This window comes from Aquarana catesbeiana, linkage group LG11, assembly GCF_042186555.1.
Source record: "Aquarana catesbeiana isolate 2022-GZ linkage group LG11, ASM4218655v1, whole genome shotgun sequence".
Classification (NCBI taxonomy): domain Eukaryota; kingdom Metazoa; phylum Chordata; class Amphibia; order Anura; family Ranidae; genus Aquarana; species Aquarana catesbeiana.
This window is the reverse complement of record NC_133334.1, coordinates 116,423,819-116,442,664: the sequence shown is the minus strand read 5'-3', so window position 1 is coordinate 116,442,664 and position 18,846 is coordinate 116,423,819. Positions and strand designations below refer to the sequence as shown.

General features: G+C 44.3%; 1 protein-coding gene across 1 annotated transcript in view; it reads right to left on the bottom strand.

Moving 5' to 3' along the window:
- The window catches only part of CAPN1 (calpain 1), a 141,586-nt gene that overhangs the window by 91,749 nt on the left and 30,991 nt on the right, over positions 1-18,846 (bottom strand). The window contains exon 3 of the mRNA XM_073604934.1: positions 15,196-15,265. Coding sequence (XP_073461035.1) covers positions 15,196-15,265 — 70 coding nt within the window. The remainder of the gene's footprint in view (positions 1-15,195; positions 15,266-18,846) is intronic.

Below are 18,846 nucleotides of genomic sequence, written 5' to 3'. Positions count from 1 at the left end.
TTGCAGCGCTTTATAAATCATTCATTCATTCATTCATTATGGAATTTTGAGGGACCCCCACGCATTTTATTATTTTATTTTTCAATGACTTTTATCTGTATTGCTAGACCCGACAATTCATTACAGCCGCGAGTAGTTTTCAATGACTTTTTTTCCCTTTAGAAATGTCATTTTGTGCAGAGACTGTTATAAACACGGGAAACTTGCACTACTTTACAGGCATACTATAGACAACCCCCAGGTACGAAATTTAAAGGAATATTTCACTTTTATTGTTTCACTTTAAGCATTATTAAAATCACTGCTCCCGAAAAAATGGCCATTTTTAAAACTTTTTTTGCATTGATACATGTCCCCTGGGGCAGGACCCAGGTCCCCAAACACTTTTTATGACAATAACTTGCATATTAACCTTTAAAATTATCACTTTTGATTTTTCATGTTCGTGTCCCATAGACTTTAACGGTGTTCGCGTGTTCGAACAAATTTTTTGCCTGTACGCATGGTCTGGATGCGAACCGAACAGGGGGGTGTACGGCCCATCCCTAGTGACCAGGAGTGCGGCGGCAAAGCAATGGATTAGACCAGACAACTCTGAATTTGCCAGGATACAAATAATCACCTCCCCACCATTGCTCCTAAATCTGAAATTTCCCTTGCTGGCATCTTCTGCCCAGCTTCTTTGAGGTGCCAGGTCTTCAACCTTTATGATTGGCTGGCAAAGGATAACATAACACACGCACAGGAGATCATTTATCCTGGCACACAAGCACCGTATCAAGAATGTAACATGAGCTGCACATTCTAAACAAGAAAGTGAACAGGAAAGTAAGTTTGTTGCGATTTTATGTTTTGGACTTTTAGCTCCAATTTAAGTTAGCCAATAAAGGGTATCACCTAGACTCTATCCCAAATTTCTGCACATATTAAGCTTAGTGTACATGCATGCACCCCACATACACATTTAAGCTGCTCACACTGCAAGAAACACTGACACGCCTCAGCTCCAGAGCAGTGACTCAGAAAAGAGAAATGTGAGACAGGAGGAGGGAGTGACGCCTGAGGGAATCCCTGTGTCACACACCCAAAATAAATCCTCACAGAGCATGCCTTCCAACACCCGCACACACTACGCCCAGTAAAGCCCCTACAGTCTAAACTATTGTTCATGCAGAACACCAAACCTGAATGGTAACTTTGAATATGTGTCAGTAATCTCTGTGTAAACAGAAGCAGGTCACCTACAGAATCACGCTACCGTACACAAGGAACTCTCCATAAGTCCCTACATTCTCAGTCCTCCACCTAGAACTACAGATCTTTGTACTCATGCAATTGTTTTGCAACTCCTATAAAATCAGTACATTATCCATGGTTTTCCACTGCAGCATGATAAAAAAAAAAAAAAAGAGAGAGAGGGAGAGAGAGAGGGAGGGGGGGAAGAATGTTATAAAAGCGGAAACAGCCCATTGCTCCTAGGCTTAGCCCACATGATATTTTCACAAATTTACACCTGGGGACTCGCAGAACGTCAGTTCACATAAACAGGCACACAGTGACAGGGGTAGGTAATTTTAGCGTGCTATTAGAAGACAAGTATGACTATGCTTCTCCTCTGGCAGGAGTGCACTTTGTTCTGAACTCCTGTGACACTCAGTCAGTCCAGGCTCTGGAAAGATCCCGACTTTACAGTTGGGATCCGCCCAGTTGCCTGGACTGGCAGCTGATTCAGCCTCTCAACGATTCGCTGAGAGCCTGAGCCAACAGCTCCCAATCCCTCCGCAGCCCAGCGCAGTAAGCGCTGGAGGGGCAGAGCAGAGAGTCAATGACTGACAGTCACCGCTCTCTGCTCAGAGCTGAGGGGGAAAACTGAGTAATCAGCAGTATTTGAGGTATCTCAGTTCTTCGGGTAGAGCCAGTGGGGGGACAGTTGCAGTTGGGATCAGTGCTGCAGCCATCTACGGGAGTATGGATTTTTTTTTTCATCTGTATTCACGCACTTCACTTTTATTTATTAATTATTTTAAATTATTTTCCGGTCTTGAATTTATACCTAATAAACCAGGCAGTGGAGGGGTCCTGGCACTGATCTTGGTGTGAATTCTTAACTGAATTGTTTGGACATTTGATCTCAGGCCATAATATAACAGGTTATGTTCTACTGATCTGCTTCAAATCCCATTTCTGCTGCAATATACCAAATCCAGACAATCAGCAAACTAGCAATAAAAATCTAAATGATCTTATATTGAGCATACAGTATGTTTATGTTCAGCTTGCTTTGTAACCCCATATTTTGGGGTTTTACTTTAAGAACAGTGAAACTATTACTTATTGGTCTCTCTGCTATGCAAGTGCTCATTTTTTAGTAGTTTACTTTATATATTTCAACACACAGAAAATTACTGTGTGTAAAATGGCATAAGCCCCAGTTCACACTGGTGCGGCTCTAAATTCGTGCTACTTGCGATTTGGAACTTTCAAATTTCATGAGAATTTGCACCAGAGTGAACGGGGCTTAGTCATACTTCTTAACGTGAACCTAGATACAAGCAAAGTAGAATTGCAGGATATTTCCAACTAATCCTGAAACTGCTCCCTCCTCCTTCCTAAAAACCTAACTAACCTGTGGAAGAAAGATCTGTATACCTACATATTTTCAGTCTGTTCTGGTCATTTGATCCCCCGTGTAAGCCAGCGCTTATTTCAAAAGTTGTTAATAACGGTTCCCGTAAAGCCACTAAGAGGTCCCACTAGTGGTTAATCTCTAAATATCACCAAAAACAAACTTATTCAAGAGGTATTGTATAAAAAGTAAAAGCCAGGCACTTTGGCTTTTCCTTCTAGATCCTTCTCTACAGGGTTCTTAGCCTCCAGTACTAAAAAGAAAGCAGGGGTAGCTATTTTGATTAAAAAGGGCTCCCCATTCACACCCACATCCTCCTATTCTGATCCCCAGGGTCGGTTTATGATCCTTAGTGGCAAATGGCAACAATCTGACAACTTTTTGTAACATTTATGCTCCGAATGCGAATCAGATGTCCTTTGTAACTAAGGCGTACAACCGCTTATTTACAACTACTCACTCCTTCTTAGTCGTGGGAGGGGAATTCAACCTCCCGTTTTCCCCGACATCGGATAGGACATCTCTCACAGAAAAAGAAAACGCCCCTCCACGCCTTTCCAGACAATCTTAACAGTTTTGTGGAGTCACTCGCAAGTTCGCTCTGTTTGATGCATGGCGAGTAGTTCACCTGACAGAGCGTCAATATTCCCATTACTCCCATCCATTTCGTACGCATGCACGTTTAGACTATTTTTTTTATAAACGCCCCCTTCCTGCGGGCACTTGCTAAAGTAGACATTCTTCCTATGTTGTGGTCGAACCATGTCTCGATACTTTTGAAGCTCAAACTAGACACCTCTAGGGTTAAACGCTGCCACTAGCAGCTTAATGATTTTCTTCTGAAAGCCGTTGCAACTAGGATGAAGTTAGAATTTGCTTTGAAACTATACTTTGTGGAGAATAGTGCCCCAGAGATCTCCCAGGAACTCTATGGGAAGCACACAAGGCGGTAATACGTGGACACTGTATAGCTGTCTCGACTGCCTGGAAGAGGAACACCAGGCAAGTGAGACAGCAGACAGACTTCGGGACTTAGAATCTAGACTTACATCTGTCTCCTAAGAGAAATGATATGCCTATGGGCGGTCCTCGAGAAAATAGACATAGGCAAGGTCGAAAAAGCCCTTCAAAAATTGTGCCAGCTTTATTATGATAAGGGCAACAAAGCCTACACCCTTCTGGCAAGTAAACTCCGAGAGCAAACTCATGCTTCGGCCCCTCAGGCCCTACTGGTACCCTTCATTCCCACCCTGACTGTACTGCCCTATTATTCTGCGACTACTTCTCAAATCTGTATAATAACCTCACCATACCGCACTTACAATCTCAAGAAAATTTCACACATCGTGTGCGAGCTTATCTGACGAGCAGTGGAGTGACCACCCTGCCAGCGAAGGCTCTACAGTCTCTCAACTCTCCGATAACGGAAGAGGAGATTTCCGAGACTCTGTCAAATAGCAAGGCTCCAGGACCTGATGGTCTTCCTTATGGATACTACAATACTTTTTTGCCCAGCCTACTTCCACATATGACTCGCTTGTTTAACGGATTTTTGTGTAGGGACGACACTCCAAGGGACATGCAGACCTCTCATTTGACGCTAATACCCATGCCTGATAAAGACCACACATTGGGGTTGATTTACTAAAGGCAAAAAGGCTGTGCTCTTTGCAAAGTGCAGTTGCACTCTGGAAGAGCAGTTGCTGCAGAGCTTAGTAAATGAGCAGAAGCTCTGCTGACTTCCATCATCCAATCATGTGCAAGCAAAAATACAATTTTTTTTATATTTCTTGCATGTGATTGGGTACTCTTTGCAAAGTGAAGCCTCACCTCATTTACTAAGCTCTGGAGCAACTGCTCTTCCAGAGTCCAAAGTGCACAGTCTATTTGCCTTTAGTAAATCAACCCCACTGTGTGTCAATTATGGCCCTATAGCTCTGTTGAATTCAGATTTGAAAATTTTTACGAAACTGCTTTCCCCCTGTTTGAATTTAGTCCTTCCCTCCTTGATCCATAGAGATCAGGTGGGCTTTGTCCCAGGATGTCAGGCGGGAGATAACAACAGGAGAGTCATCAATTTAATAGATATCATTAATAGACAAAATACCAAAGTGCTGCTGCTCAGAGAAGGCCTTTGATAGGCTCAGCTGGCCTTTTATTTTTAACTCTTAAATATCTGGGCTTCCGGGGGGCCATTCCTCAGGGCGATTAGAGATTTATATGTTACTCCATGTGCTTCAAAAAACCTTTTGTGGTGTCTCGAATGGGACTAGGCAAGGATGTCTCTCCGTTGCTTTTTTCCCTGTGTATCGAACCCCTGGCGGCCCAGATCAGACAGGATCCCAACATTAGTGGAATTATGGTTAGGGGACCTTTCATTATTTGCAGATGACATACTCCTGACCCTAACGTGACCACGCGTGACCCTTCCCAATCTCAACTAGCTCTTGGAGGAATTTGGGTCCCTATCGGGATATAAAGTAAACGCTGCTAAATCGGAAGCCCTGCCAATCAATATCCCTCCCTTGGAAGTTCATCATCTTTCTGAAAATTTTCCCTACACTTGGAAGTGTAGGATGAATGGCAGTGCTGGGGGGTATGGCAGCAGTGTGGTGGGGGGATGGGATTGGTGGCAGTGCTGGTTGGGGGGATGGATGGGATCGGTGGCACTCACTTGCTCTCAGTGTGGACTCCATGCTTGCTGTGTCTCCGGCTCCCTCCAGGCTTCACGTGTCTCCTCACACAGTGGAGACCTCCTCCGCTCTTCCTACTGGATCAGCTGGCTATTGCAGTCCCCCGGACGCCATGCCCCCATCTGCTTGCTGCTGTAAATTCAATGGGCGGAGCCGCAGAGAAGCTGGGTGAGCGGTCCTGCAGCAGTTTCTTAGAACGAAGGAGTCAGGGGGAGCTGGGAGGCGGAGCCAGCAGTTCTAGTACAGTAGCCGATAGAAACATAGAGCACCAGGCTGGATGAGAGGAGCAGCGGGGCAGCATATAGAACAACCGATGATCTGCATTTTCCTCCATGCAGCCCCTGAATGCTCGCTTCTCCTCCTCTTTCTCCCGAAGGCATTTAACGGCTGTAGGGCAGAAAATGCAGAGCATCGATTGTTCTATATGCCACTTGCTGCCCCTCTCATTCAGGTGTAGACAAGTATGTCCGGGAATTAGGGTGTGCCCAGGCACACCCGGCACCCCCCCTGCGCATGCCTATGTTTCAGCCTTATTTGCGCTCAGTCCAGGGACTTCTCCATCGACTGTTTGAAGTGGATATTCCCTTTTCCCCTAGGCTTTTTCTATTGGGTCTCCTCCCTCCTAAACTCCCTAGGATAGCCAAAAAATTGGCCACACATATACTAACAGCGACGAGGTGTTTAGTGGCCCTTCACTGGAAAAAGTGACATCCCCCAACACTATCAGATCTTTATGGAATCCTTTATAACAAAGGATGTGGAAGTTATGGAGTCATAATGGTCATTTGGGTGATCGGGTGGCTCGACATACGGCAATATGGGAGTGCTGGTATCTACGGATAGATCCCCCTTGATTGCATGAGTTTCCCCCTGCCTTGTGATGCAAACTTGTCTAGAGCCCAGGAGGGACGAGTGGTTTTCTTCTATCCCTGGATATGCAGGCCATGCAATTAAAAGTTACTGATAATGCTGATACCCTGTTTCCCCGAAAATAAGACCTAGTGTGATTGTCTGTGATGGCTGCAATATAAGCCCTACCTCCCAAATAAGCCCTAGTTAAAGTCCTTGTAGGTCTTATTTTCAGATTAGGGCTTACTTTCGGGGAAACAGGGTAGGGCTTATTTGGGGGGTAGGGCTTATATTGCAGCCATCACTAACAATCACGCTAGGTCTTATTTTCGGGGAAACAGGGTAGTATGTTTGACTGAGGTTCTCCTATTTTTATTACTTCAGCATTATGTTTTCACCTTTTGCAGAGGTGTATCACAGCCTCTTTTGTTAATAGGCTATGCCTCATATTTGATATTTGCTGGTTTTCCTTTCTTCTTTTTACTCTCTTTATTTGTGTCCTATATTTTTGTATCGATATGATAAAAATTGTCAATTTAAAAAAAAAGTAAAAGCCATATAAAAAAAAATTACTTTTAGGCCAACACCGCATAAAAGCGTTATTAAACTCTTTTGAAAAAACCTTAAAAAAAAAAACCTTAACCAGACCCCCTGCAGGTTTATGACTAAACGTGGTAGTATGCACAGCATTTTAGCACATTATGACAGATACAGACTTGCCTGTCAATAGAATCCCTCCAGCACTGCACTATCACCATTCTTGCTGATCCCAGGCACTTCCATCTTTGCCTGGTAGGGATGAGCCGAACACCCCCCGGTTCGGTTCACACCACAACCTGCGAAGGACCGAAAATTTGCACGAACGTTAGAACCCCATTGACGTCTATGGGACTCGGACGTTCAAAATCAAAAGTGCTCATTTTAAATGCTAATTTGCATGGTATTGTCCTAAAAAGGGTTTGGGGACCCGGGTCCTGCCCCAGGGGACATGTATCAATGCAAAAAAAAGTTTAAAAAAAACGGCCATTTTTTCGGGAGCAGTGATTTTAATAATGCTTAAAGTAAAAAAAAAGTGAAATATTCCTTTAAGTATCTGGGGGGGGGGGGGGTGTCTATAGTATGCCTGTAAAGTGGTGCGTGTTTCCCGTGCTTAGAACAGTCCCTGCACAAAATGACATTTTTAAAGGAATAAAAGTCATTTAAAACTGCTTGCGGCTTTAATGTAATGTCGGGTCCTGGCAATATGGATGAAAATCAGTGAGACAAATGGCATGGGTACCCCCCAGTCCATTACCAGGCCCTTTGGGTCTTGTATGGATATTAAGGGGAACCCCGCACCCAAATTAAAAAAAGGAAAGGCGTGGGGCCACCAGGCCCTATATACTCTGAACAGCAGTACACAGGCGGTGCAAACAAGACAGGGACTGTAGGTTTGTTGTTAAGTAGAATCTGTTTGTAATTTTGAACGGGTACATTTTTAACGTGTTTAGCTCCAGCCAAAAAATCTATTTTAAGCTTTTTGGAAAACATAGGGAAGGGTTATCACCCCTGTGACATTTGTTTTGCTGTCTGTGCTCCTCTTCAGAAGATTTCACCTCACTTTCTGTCCCAATGACAAATGTTTTTAGATGTGGGGTTTTTAGTGAAACAAGGATTGGTGATAAAGCATCAGTGTAAAGGAGAAATGTTTTTCCCATATTAACTCTTACAGGAGAGAATTTCCCTTCCTAGGTGTAGATTTCATCTCACTTCCTGTTGTCTCCTTCCGTTTGCAAGTAGGAGTTGTTTGTAAGTTGGATGTTTGAAAGTAGGGGCCTGCCCTATATACTCTGCAGAAATTGTGGCCTTGGATGTTGGTGTTGCCACAACACTGTAAGCCCTCACAGGGCCCTGCTGTGAAGTATTAGATCAAGAATTGTAATTACATGCCCCTGTTGAACAGGGGCAGAAAAATTGGGCCTTTGGTGATGGTGGTAGTGCTGGTGCCACAACACTGTAAGTCCTCACAGTTACTCTTGGTGGGCGCTGGAACGGGCCCTGCTGTGAAATATTAGATCAAGAATTGTAATTACATGCACCTGTTGAACAGGGGCTGAAAAATTGGGCCTTAGGCACTGGTGTTTGTGCCACAACACTGCAACCCCTCACAGATACTCTAGTTGGAGCGCAGGAACGAGCCCTGCTGCAAAGTATTGCATCAAAAATTGTAATTACACGCCCCTGTTAAACAGGGGCTGAAAAATTGGGCCTTAGCCACTGGTGGCGGTGCCCAGAACCAAAAATGTTCTTACAAGCTATCAGCATGATCATTGAGGAGGAAGAGGATAACCACTCAGCATAACAGGATAGTCACTCAGCATCAGCATAGGCATTCGTGAAGGGATCTGACATTTCAAAAAAAATTATTCGGTTACATCAGCATCAGGTGCTTGGTAGCTAGTGGTGATCCAAGACTGATTCTTTTTATGAAGGTCAGTCGATTGACCGAGTCGGTGGACAGATGCAGCACAATGTGCATTCCGAAAGAACGCTGGATGCAGGACAGGCCAGTAGCTCAATTGCATACTGTGCAAGCTCTGGCCAGTGATCCATCCTCAAGACCCAGTAACCCAGAGGATTTTCGGTGGGAAAGGTGTCCAAGTCAGATCTTGCCCCTCGGTATTCCTGCACCATGTAAAACAGACGTTGGCGATGGTTGCTGGAACCGATCATACCTTGGGGTTGCGGACTAAAAAATTGTCTGAACGCATCAGTCAGACGGCTACCTTCTCCACCGCTCCTTCTTTGACTGACCGAAGCCTCAGCAACACGTTGTCCAGGAACAGGAGTTTGTAACCTCCCAGTCTCTGGGAACGCGTTGCACAGACCTTTCTGCAAGGCCTCCCGAAGATGTTTCATCCTCTGCTCCCTCTGTGACCGCAAGATAAGGTCCGCAACCTTACCCTTGTAACGTGGATCAAGGAGGGTTGCCAGCCAGTATTGATCCCTCTCCTTGATACCACGAATACGAGGATCCTTCTGCAGGCTTTGCAGGATCAGGGAGGCCATGCAGCGTAGGTTTGCTGAGGAATTCGGTCCGGAGTCCTCTGGGTCACTAAGGATGACATGATCCGCAGCCACCTCCTCCCACCCACCCAGTCCATGGCTTTCTTGGGACTGTAAATGATCCCTTAAAGACTGCTGCTGATGCTGAGTGCCGGGCTCCACCTCCATGCTGACACAATCCTCCTCTTCCTCCTCCTCTTCCTGTGTGATCGGCAGGCACGCAGGAACACTGTCTGGATAAAGGGGGCCTTGAGAGCTAAGGAAGTCCTCCTCTTCTTGCCTCTGTTCTGCCTCAAGTGCCCTGTCCATTATTCCACGCAGCGTGTGCTCCAACAGGTGAACAAGGGGGACAGTGTCACTGATGCATGCACTGTCACTGCTCACCATCCTCGTGGCCTCCTCAAATGGTGACAGGACAGTGCATGCATCCCTGATCATGGCCCACTGGCGTGGGGAAAAAAAAACAAGCTCCCCTGACCCTGTCCTGGTGCTATAGTCGCACAGGTACTCATTGATGGCCCTCTGCTGCGTGTGCAGCCGCTGCAGCATGGCCAACGTTGAGTTCCACCTGGTGGGCATGTCACAGATTAGGCGGTTCTTGGGCAGGTTAAATTCCTTTTGGAGGTCTGCCAGCTGAGCACTGGCATTATATGACTGGCGAAAATGCACACAGATTTTCCTGGCCTGCCTCAGGACATCCTGTAAGCCCGGGTACCTGCCCAAGAACCGCTGCACCACCAAGTTAAGGACGTGCACCAAACAGGGCACATGGGTCAGTTGTCCCTGTCGGAGGGCGGAGAGGAGGTTGGTGCCATTGTTGCAAACCACCATTCCTGCCTTAAGTTGGTATGGCATCAACCACCTCTGAACCTGCCCCTGCAGAGCTGGCAGAATCTCTGCCCCAGTGTGGCTCCTGTCCCCCAAGCACACCAGCTCAAGCACCGCATGGCATCTTTTGGCCTGCGTACTTGCGTAGCCCCTTAAATGCCTACGGAGCACCGCTGGTTCCGAGGACAAAGCACAGATAGAGGCCATGGAGGAAGAAGAGGAGGGGGTGGAGAAGAGAAGTGTGTCAGAATCACCAGTACTGGCATTTTGGAGGCGTGGTGGCGGGAAACAACCTCCAACACTACTGCACCTTGTACTGCATCCTTCCCAGCTGCCAGCAGAGTCACCCAATGCGCCGTGAAACTTAGGTAATGTCCCTGTCCATGCCTGCTGGACCATGAGTCAGCGGTAATATGCACCTTACCGCTGACCGCCCTGTCCAGCGAGGCCAAGACATTGCCTTCCACATGCCGGTAGAGAGCCGGAATCGCCTTCCGTGAGAAAAAGTGGCATTTGCTAACCTGCCACTGAGGAACCGCACATTCCACAAACTCATGGAAGGGGGCAGAGTCTACCAACTGAAAAGGTAGAAGTTGAAGTGCTAGCAATTTTGCCAAGCTAGCATTCAACCGCTGGGCATGTGGATGGCTGGGAGCGAACTTCTTTCTGCGGTGCAGCAGCTGGGGCAGAGAAATTTGCCTGGAACAATCTGACATCGGTGTACCGATAGTAGATTGCCCGCAAGTACTTGGCTGTGACACACCTAATTCTACACCTTCATTCCTCTCAGTGCAGGTCTCAGAGAGGACTGAAGGTATAGTGGGGGTTGGAGATCCCAGCTGATGAGGAGCAAGGAGAGGTCCTCTTTGTTCTTTGGTGTGGGTCTTTTAGGTATGCTTGCCAACGAACTGCATGGCAGGTCAACATATGTCTGGTCAAGCATGTGGTGCCCAAGCGGGAGATGTTTTGGCCACGCGAGATACGCTTGAGACATATGTTGCAAATAGCAGCGGTGGGATATGATGTACTCGTCTCAAAAAAGGCCCACACCAAAGAACTTTTGGAATAACGCGCAGAGACAGCAGCGCCCTGCACATGCGGAGCTCTGCGGTGTGATGCAGTCAGTGTGCTGCCTCGTTGGTGATGTGCCTCCTCCTCCTCTCTCCTATCAGGCACCCACGTGGAATCAGTGACCTCATTATCCCCTCCCTCCTCATCACTGGAGCAAACCTGGCAGTATGCTGCAGGAGGGGGAACATGACTGCCAGATTGCTGTCTTTCTTGGGCACCCCCTCTGTCTGGGCTCACGTTACTGCCTTCCTCTAGCTGAGTACCATCATTGGAGCCTTCAAAACGCTGGGCATCCTCCTGGAGCATGTACCCAACACTGTGGTCAAACAGTTCGAGGGACTCCTCAGGAGGACATGGAGGGGCTAGGGAAGGAGTCACTGATGCCATTGAGCCGAGGGAAGAGGCCGTGTTGGCAGCTGTTTTGCCAGACAAAGTACCCTGAGTCTGGGTGAGAGAGGATGAGGACGATGAGGACGGCTTGGTCATCCACTCAACCAAGTCTTCCGCATGTTATGGCTCAACACAGCCAGCTGCCGAAAAAAAGGCCAAGCGTGTCCCACGGCCACATGCTGATGAGGATGCACCGTGTCCACAACCAGCACTGTTGCCTCTAGACACAGAGCCTGCTTGCCCTCTTTTATTGGTTTGTGACTGTCTGCCCCTCCTTGTTGGCCTTCCATACATACTATTGGCCTGCATTGAGCTGCACAAAACTGGGATGTTTATATATATATATACATATATATATACCGATTATACTGCAGCTAGCAGAATCAACTGCCTGCCTGTAGTATTATTAGTATGAGAACACCTGCACTTGTCTTCAGGTAGCTATACTGTAGGTGCAACTGTGCAGGGTACACAGTACAGTAACTGGAAATACTTCAAAGAGCCTACACAAGCACCTGGCTGCAGGTAGCTATACTGTAGGTGCAACTGTGCGGGGTACACAGTACAGTAACTGGAAATACTTCAAAGAGCCTACACAAGCATCTGGCTGCAGGTAGCTATACTGTAGGTGCAACTGTGCGGAGTACACAGTACAGTACTTAGTTCAGCACTCCTGTGACCCAGATTTAGCCAACAGCAGGTTAAAGTCATCTGTTGGTTGACATCACTTAGCTGGTCCAGGCACTGGAGAGATCCCAACTGTAGCCTGCCTGGCAGTATGATTATGTCAGATTTTTGCGTCTCAAAGCGGTACAATTATTTTGCATAGAAATTTGGCATTTTATTATGTAGGCCTGTAATTCTAAGCAATAACACACTTAAATCTGTCCACCAAAAGTCTAGTAGATATCCCGGGTATGATGAAGTTTGAAACACAAAATCATAAATTATAATATAATAAATAATTATAAAAAATAATAATATAATAATAATAAAATTAATTTCTCCACGATTCACTATCGCTCAATTCTGCTGTTCGTTGTTTTCTAACTGGTCTAAAACGACTTTTGACGTAAAGGGACACTTTTTGGTTGCTATGGACACATCAAGTTTCCAGGCAGAAAGAACAGTATATACAGTGGGGACAGAAAGTATTCAGACCCCCTTAAATTTTTCACTCTTTTTTATATTGCAGCCATTTGCTAAAATCATTTAAGTTAATTTTTTTTCCTCATTAATGTACACACAGCACCCCATATTGACAGAAAAACACTGAATTGTTGACATTTTTGCAGATTTATTAAAAAAGAAAAAATGAAATATCACATGGTCCTAAGTATTCAGACCCTTTGCTCAGTATTTAGTAGAAGCACCCTTTTTATCTAATACAGCCATGAGTCTTTTTGGGAGAGATGCAACAAGTTTTTCACACCTGGATTTGGGGATCCTCTGCCATTCCTCCTTGCAGATCCTCTCCAGTTCTGTCAGGTTGGATGGTAAACGTTGGTGGACAGCCATTTTTAGGTCTCTCTAGAGATGCTCAATTGGGTTTAAGTCAGGGCCCTGGCTGGGCCATTCAAGAACAGTCACGGAGTTGTTGTGAAGCCACTCCTTCGTTATTTTAGCCATGTGCTTAGGGTCATTGCCTTGTTGAAAGGTAAACCTTCGGCCCAGTCTGAGGTCATGAGCATTCTGGAGAAGGCTTTCGTCCAGGATATCCCTGTACTTGGCCGCATTCATCTTTCCCTAGATTGCAACTAGTCGTCCTGTCCCTGCAGTTGAAAAACACCCCCACAGCATGATGCTGCCATCACCATGCTTCACTGTTGGGACTGTATTGGACAGGTGATGAGCAGTGCCTGGTTTTCTCCACACATACCGCTTAGAATTAAGGCCAAAAAGTTCAATCTTCGTCTCATAAGACCAGAGAATCTTATTTCTCACCATCTTGGAGTCCTTCAGGTGTTTTTTAGCAAACTCCATGCGGGCTTTCATGTGTCTTGCACTGAGGAGAAGCTTGCCACTCTGCCATAAAGCCCCGACTGGTGGAGGGCTGCAGTGAAGGTTGACTTTCTACAACTTTCTCCCATCTCCCGACTGCATCTCTGGAGCTCAGCCACAGTGATCTTTGGGTTCTTCTTTACTTCTCTCACCAAGGCTCTTCTCCCCCGATAGCTCAGTTTGGCCAGATGGCCAGCTCTAGGAAGGGTTCTGGTCGTCCCAAACGTCTTCCATTTAAGGATTATGAAGGCCACTGTGCTCTTAGGAACCTTAAGTGCAGCAGAAATTTTTTTGGAACCTTGGCCAGGTCTGTGCCTTGCCACAATTCTGTCTCTGAGCTCTTCAGGCAGTTCCTTTGACCTCATGATTCTCATTTGCTCTGACATGCACTGTGAGCTGTAAGGTCTTATATAGACAGGTGTGTGGCTTTCCTAATCAAGTCCAATCAGTATAATCAAACACAGCTGGACTCAAATGAAGGTGTAGAACCATCTCAAGGATGATCAGAAGAAATGGACAGCACCTGAGTTAAATATATGCGTGTCACAGCAAAGGGTCTGAATACCTAGGACCATGTGATATTTCAGTTTTTCTTTTTTAATAAATCTGCAAAAATGTCAACAATTCTGTGTTTTTCTATCAATATGGGATGCTGTGTGTACATTAATGAGGAAAAAAATGAACTTAAATGATTTTAGCAAATGGCTGCAATATAACAAAGAGTGAAAAATTTAAGGGGGTCTGAAAACTTTCTGTCCCCACTGTATAATATAAAACTGCATGCAGGGCATTGGACAAAGCACTAGGGACAAAAGGGTTGTGAAATAATTTCATACAGTAATGTAATCTGTAAGATTACAATGTACTGTATGTATTATGATTTTTCACTTTTTTTAATTTGCCACCGGGCTCCACCCCTGTGGGTCGCGATGCTCGCAGGGAACGGAGCATGGCACACAGAGGCATCGGGCGGAAGACACAACCCACAGACACAGCGGGGCACATCGCAGAATCCTGGGGACAAGGTAAGTATACCACGCCAGGATCCTGCAATGTAATCCCGAGTGTGGCTCGGGGTTACCGCTAATGGTGCTGAAATTGAACCCCGAGCCACACTTGGGAAAACCGCCAGGGAGGTTAATGTTGGGATACACCCAAATGGCTGGACCAGCAACAGGCTCAGCCTCTCAGCACAGATGAGTATGTAGGTTTAGAACCCCATACTTCTCTTTAAAGACAGAAAAGACTGATAGGCAGAGTTTTAATGACAGAAGAGACCCTATCAGACACTTTTTAAAATGTGGGTTTATTACCACCTTAATAAACTCAAAATATGTGTTTAAATAAATTCCCTATACTTTCCTCTAAATTTATTCCATGAATTGTGAATCTATTGATCTTTTGCTTTTGGGTCTTACTAATGCTTTCTGTGTGTGTGGTATACATTTTTTACAATAAATCATTTGTAATAAGTAATCTGCACTTTACACACCTGTAGTAAACTTAAGCCTGTCACTCGATGTCATTCATAGAAATGCTGATCTTTATTGGCTGCATATAAAACACAACTGTATCAGGCTAACGCATTTCGGCTGTAGCAGCCTTCCTCTTAGCTATACACACAGTAGATCTGATTCCTAAATGTTGATATTTCCGACCATTAAAAAAAAAATTGTTTGGTTTGCTCCTTACCAAGAGCCCCTTGGCAGATGTCTGTCCTTGTAGCACCATCCACTATGAACTGCGGATTAGACATAAGTTGCTGTAATAAAAAAAAAAATGAAAAAAAAAAAAATGAATGAGAATAAAATGAATATAACTTAAAATATGATTGCATGTATGTGCATATTCCAGCTGCGATTTACCAGGCAATGTAAATTAGACTGTAAAGCAAATACTATACATGAAATCACCTGCTATGCCATATGTTCAACATTCATACCATGCATTGAACTTTGCCTGCATTAAGGTCTCAACCACATGGGTGCAGAGAGCCATGCACCATGAAAAACAAGAGTATTTCTGCACTGGCAGTCACGGTCTGCATACAGCTGTCTGTACAAATCAATGACAGGCTGTGACTATATACTGGTAACTGCACATCCAAGTGTTTATTTGCATACAGGGACAGATGAACGGCTCTGTACGAAAGTGTCTATGTCCAGGTGCGTATAGCCTACTATCATTGATTTGTCCAGACGGCTGAATGCAAACATCTAAATCCCAGGCAAAGAAATAGGCCTGCTTTTCCACAATGTATGGCTCTCAATGGGCCCTTATATGTAAAGCTATCTTTGGAAACATATGGTAATTAGTCTTTTGTTTGAACACGATGGATTTTTTTTTTCAACCTGATTATGTAACTACAGTACTTACTTTTATGTTAACAAATCTCTTTTTTGCTTAATGTTTTTTCTGTTATAGAAGTCAATGAATATATGAAATATACTTTGAACAGAATGGACTTTTTTTCAAGCTAAGTAAAGTTTACTTTACCAATTCTCTTTTTGTTTACCTTTTTCCTGTTATACAGGTAATCGACTATATGAAATATATAAATAGGACATTTACATGATCTACGGATTCAACATGGATCACCATAACCTTTTTATTAATAAGATAAGTATGTGCAAATATAGTTACATAGTTAGTTACATAGTTAGTCAGGTTGAAAAAAGACACAAGTCCATCCAGTCCAACCATAAAAAAAAAAAAAAAAAAAAAAAAAAAAAAAAAACGTACAATCCAATATACCCAATACTATACCCACAGTTGATCCAGAGGAAGGCAAAAAACCCCAGCAGAGCATGCTCCAATTTGCTACAGCAGGGGAAAAAATTCCTTCCTGATCCCAGAGAGGCAATCGGATTTTCCCTGGATCAACTTTACCTATAAATGTCAGTACCCAGTTATATTATGTACATTTAGGAAAGTATCCAGGCCTTTCTTAAAGCAATCTACTGAGCTGGCCAGAACCACCTCTGGAGGGAGTCTATTCCACATTTTCACAGCTCTTACTGTGAAGAAACCTTTCCGTATTTGGAGATGAAATCTCTTTTCCTCCAGTCGTAAAGAGTGCCCCCTTGTCCTCTGTGTTGACCGTAAAGTGAATAACTCAACACCAAGTTCACTATATGGACCCCTTATATATTTAAACATGTTGATCATATCCCCCCTTATTCTCCTCTTCTCAAGAGTGAACAAATTCAGTTCCTCTAATCTTTCCTCATAGCTGAGCTCCCCCATGCCTCTTATCAGTTTGGTTGCCCTTCTCTGCACTTTCTCCAGTTCCCCGATATCCTTTTTGAGAACTGGTGTCCAAAACTGAACTGCATATTCCAGATGAGGTCTTACTAATGATTTGAACAGGGGCAAAATGATATCTCTCTCTCTGGAGTCCATACCTCTCTTAATACAAGAAAGAACTTTGCTCGCTTTGGAAACCGCAGCTTGGCATTGCATGCTATTATTGAGCTTATGATCTACCAAAACCCCCAGATCCTTCTCCACTACAGATTCCCCCAGTTGTACTCCCCTAGCATGTATGATGCATGCATATTCTTAGCCCCCAAGTGCATAACTTTACATTTCTCAACATTAAACCTCATCTGCCACATAGTCGCCCAATTAGACAGAGCATTGAGGTCATCTTGTAAATTGGAGACATCCTGTAAGGACGTTATTCCACTGCATAGCTTGGTGTCATCTGCAAAGACAGAAATGTTACTTTTGATCCCAGATCCAATATCATTTATAAAGATATTAAAGAGTAAGGGTCCCAGCACTGAACCTTGGGGTACACCACTGATAACCTTAGACCATTCAGAGTAAGAATCATTAACCACAACTCTCTGAATTCTGTCTTTTAGCCAGTTTTCTATCCATTTACAAACTGATATTTCCAAGCCTGTAGACTTTAACTTACACATGAGCCGTGTGTGCGGAACTGTATCAAACGCTTTTGCAAAATCCAAATAAACCACGTCCACAGCCACCCCTCTGTCCAAGGTTTTACTTACCTCTTCATAAAAAGAAATCAGGTTTGTCTGACAACTTCTGTCTTTCATGAACCCATGCTGTCTGTTGCTTAAAATGTTTTTTTCCAGCAAGAACTCGTCTATGTGGTCTTTTATTAAACGCTCCAGTATCTTCCCGACTATAGAAGTTAAACTAACAGGTCTATAGTTACTTGGTAAAGACTTTGATCCCTTTTTAAATATAGGCACCACGTTTGCCCTGCGCCAATCCAGCGGTACTATTCCCGTCATTAATGAGTCCCTAAAAATTAGATACAATGGCTTTGAAATTACAGAGCTCAATTCTTTTAGGATCCGTGGGTGGATGCCATCAGGTCCAGGTGCTTTATCCACCTTTATTCTGTCTAAATATTTCTGGACCATATCCCTTTTGAGCCATTGTGGATCATTGGGGGCTGTGTCAATACCACCCCCCTTATGGACATGAGCTTCCCCATGCTCTTTTGTATATACAGAGCTGAAGAAAGTATTTAATAAATTAGCCTTCTCCTTGTCCCCAGTCACCCACTCTAGATTATTTTGTAAAGGGCCTACATGCTCAGACCTGACCTTTTTACTATTAATATATTTGAAGAATTTTTTGGGGTTTGTCCTACTATTTTTTGCGATCTCTCGTTCATTTTGAATTTTTGCACCCTTGATTTCCTTTTTACATATTCTGTTAAATTCTTTGTAGCATTTAAATGACACTAGTGTTCCTTCATTTTTATATTTTTTAAAAATGAAGGACATTTGACAGACTTTCCAATAGTGTCCACAATTCACAGTATAAAGATTGTAATAAAAAAATAAATAAAAATGTATCTCAACAATGATACAGATTGAAGAAAGGGCTCATGGTAGTTTGTGTGCCTTGGCGATGTCCATATGAAAGATGGGTGCAGAGTGCGGATGTGAGAATGGGTAGGGACTTAGGGAGGAAGAGGGTGCTGTATGATGGCCAATATTGGAGGTTAAATAGGTCAAGGGAAAGTAGGAAATAAGAGTGGGGGTGAGAGGATTGGAGATGCAGGGAGGCCAAGGGGGTATGGGGAGTGTGGGACAGACAAAGAAAAGTAGAGGGGGAGGTAAGGTAGATTTTCGGATTAAGAGTTCCCTGTTGAATTTGCCTTCTCCATAGGCACAGTTTATCCACCAGAGTGCCTGGATTGAGTGGTTTGTCACAGAGAGCGAAAGGGTGTGATTGGTCAGGAGAAAGGAGGGAAACAATATGTTCTTTTAGTCTTGAGAGTTTTTATTTAGATTGAGCATGCCCATGTGTGCTAAAATATTAATGATTATTTTACTGCTTTCATCTATTAGGACA